This window comes from Rhinopithecus roxellana, chromosome 7, assembly GCF_007565055.1.
Source record: "Rhinopithecus roxellana isolate Shanxi Qingling chromosome 7, ASM756505v1, whole genome shotgun sequence".
NCBI classification, from domain to species: Eukaryota; Metazoa; Chordata; class Mammalia; order Primates; family Cercopithecidae; genus Rhinopithecus; species Rhinopithecus roxellana.
Genome location: NC_044555.1, coordinates 125,189,442 through 125,191,469, shown reverse-complemented (window position 1 = coordinate 125,191,469; position 2,028 = coordinate 125,189,442). Strand labels below are relative to the sequence as shown.

The window sequence follows — 2,028 nt, the reverse complement described above, 5'->3', positions numbered from 1 at the left end:
TCTTGAAAGTATGCTGGGGCCCCTCAAAAAGCTCACCTGCCCTCACTTCCCACTTCAACTGATTGTGAGCATCTTGCTTAATTAAAAGCAATTCATAATAGTAATTGAGAATTAATTATTAAGAAAAAGCTTAATTAAGCTGAGATTAGTTATTTAAGCTGGTACTCGAGGTTTTGGAAGGAAAGTAGAAATTTAATGTCAAGATATGGAGGAAGAAAAAAGTATGATTGGAGTCAATTATATCTTTTGACAGACAGGAGACCTGATGAATGTCCCTGTCCCTCCAGAGTTCCTGAAGCACCATTGAAGGGAGAGGGCCTGGCGAGACAGCATGTACAGCTACTTGGGAGTTGTCTAGTAACTTGGTGGTTGGAGGGGGAGGGACTAGTTCAGGGCCCAGGGCGAGGTCTGTACTGAGGTTGCTGCCTTTAGAAAGCTGGAGAGGCAGGCGGCTGAGGACTGAAAAGAGAGGGTGAGTAATTCTTCATGACCTGTAGGATCCCAAAGATGGCAAGCTGCCAGCCTGGACTGCCAGTGAAGGCTGGAATCGTGTTGTAGCTCTGAACCCACAGCTCTTCTCCTGGCCCATGAGAATTTCGGCTGGAAAGACAGCATGCCCTGGTAAGTGAAGTCCTGCCACTTCGAGACATGGAGTCATCTTTCTCATTTGGAGTGATCCTTGCTGTCCTGGCCTCCCTCATCATTGCTACTAACACACTAGTGGCTGTGGCTGTGTTGCTGTTGATCCACAAGAGTGATGGTGTCAATCTCTGCTTCACCTTGAATCTGGCTGTGGCTGACACCTTGATTGGTGTGGCCATCTCAGGCCTACTCACAGAACAGCTCTCCAGCCCTTCTCGGCCCACACAGAAGACCCTGTGCAGCCTGCGGATGGCATTTGTCACTTCCTCTGCGGCTGCCTCTGTCCTCACAGTCATGCTGATCACCTTTGACAGGTACCTTGCCATCAAGCAGCCCCTCCGCTACTTGAAGATCATGAGTGGGTTCGTGGCCGGGGCCTGCATTGCCGGGCTGTGGTTGGTGTCTTACCTCATTGGCTTCCTCCCACTTGGAATCCCCATGTTCCAGCAGACCGCCTACAAAGGGTCCTGCAGCTTCTTTGCTGTATTTCACCCTTACTTCGTGCTGACCCTCTCCTGCGTTGGCTTCTTCCCAGCCATGCTCCTCTTTGTCTTCTTCTACTGCGACATGCTCAAGATTGCCTCCATGCACAGTCAGCAGATCCGAAAGATGGAACATGCAGGAGCCATGGCTGGAGGTTATCGACCCCCACGGACTCCCAGCGACTTCAAAGCTGTCCGCACTGTGTCTGTTCTCATTGGGAGCTTCACTCTATCCTGGACCCCCTTCCTTATCACTGGCATTGTGCAGGTGGCCTGCCACGAGTGTCACCTCTACCTAGTGCTGGAACGGTACCTGTGGCTGCTTGGCGTGGGCAACTCCCTGCTCAACCCACTCATCTATGCCTATCGGCAGAAGGAGGTGCGACTGCAGCTCTACCACATGGCCCTGGGAGTGAAGAAGGCGCTCACCTCATTCCTCCTCTTTCTCTCGGCCAGGAATGGTGGCCCAGAGAGGCCCAGGGAAAGTTCCTGTCACATCGTCACTATCTCCAACTCAGAGTTTGATGGCTAAGATGGTAAGGGCAGAGAAGTTTCAAAGTGCCTTTCTCCTCCCCGCTCTGGAGCCCCAGCTAGATCAACAGGAGTTACAGGGATGAGAGCACTTGCTTCAGGCAACTGACCCCTGTCCCAGCATCCCCCACCCCCAGACTGAGAGGTAACTGAGGCAGGGTCCTGACTTTCTTCTATAATCGGTTTCCCCATTTTCAAATCGCCACTCCTCCCTGTCCTTCTTTTGAAATGAGCCTGTCTCTGATGTACAGGTACACTTACTTAAAGCAAGAAATGTACTGCTAAAAAGATGCTTATAGATCAAATTCTATTTTTTAGTATACCAGAGCAGCACTGTCCAACAGAAATATAATGTGAGCCACATGCATAATTT

The 2,028-nt window shown here is 50.6% G+C and overlaps 1 protein-coding gene across 1 annotated transcript; it reads left to right on the top strand.

Moving 5' to 3' along the window:
- The first annotated feature begins 529 nt into the window (after positions 1 to 529).
- Positions 530 to 1,745, top strand: GPR119 (G protein-coupled receptor 119). The gene has a single exon (XM_010354806.1). The coding sequence runs from the start codon at positions 649 to 651 to the stop codon at positions 1,654 to 1,656; it is 1,008 nt and encodes a 335-aa protein (XP_010353108.1). The 5' UTR covers positions 530 to 648; the 3' UTR covers positions 1,657 to 1,745.
- The last annotated feature ends 283 nt before the right edge of the window (positions 1,746 to 2,028 follow it).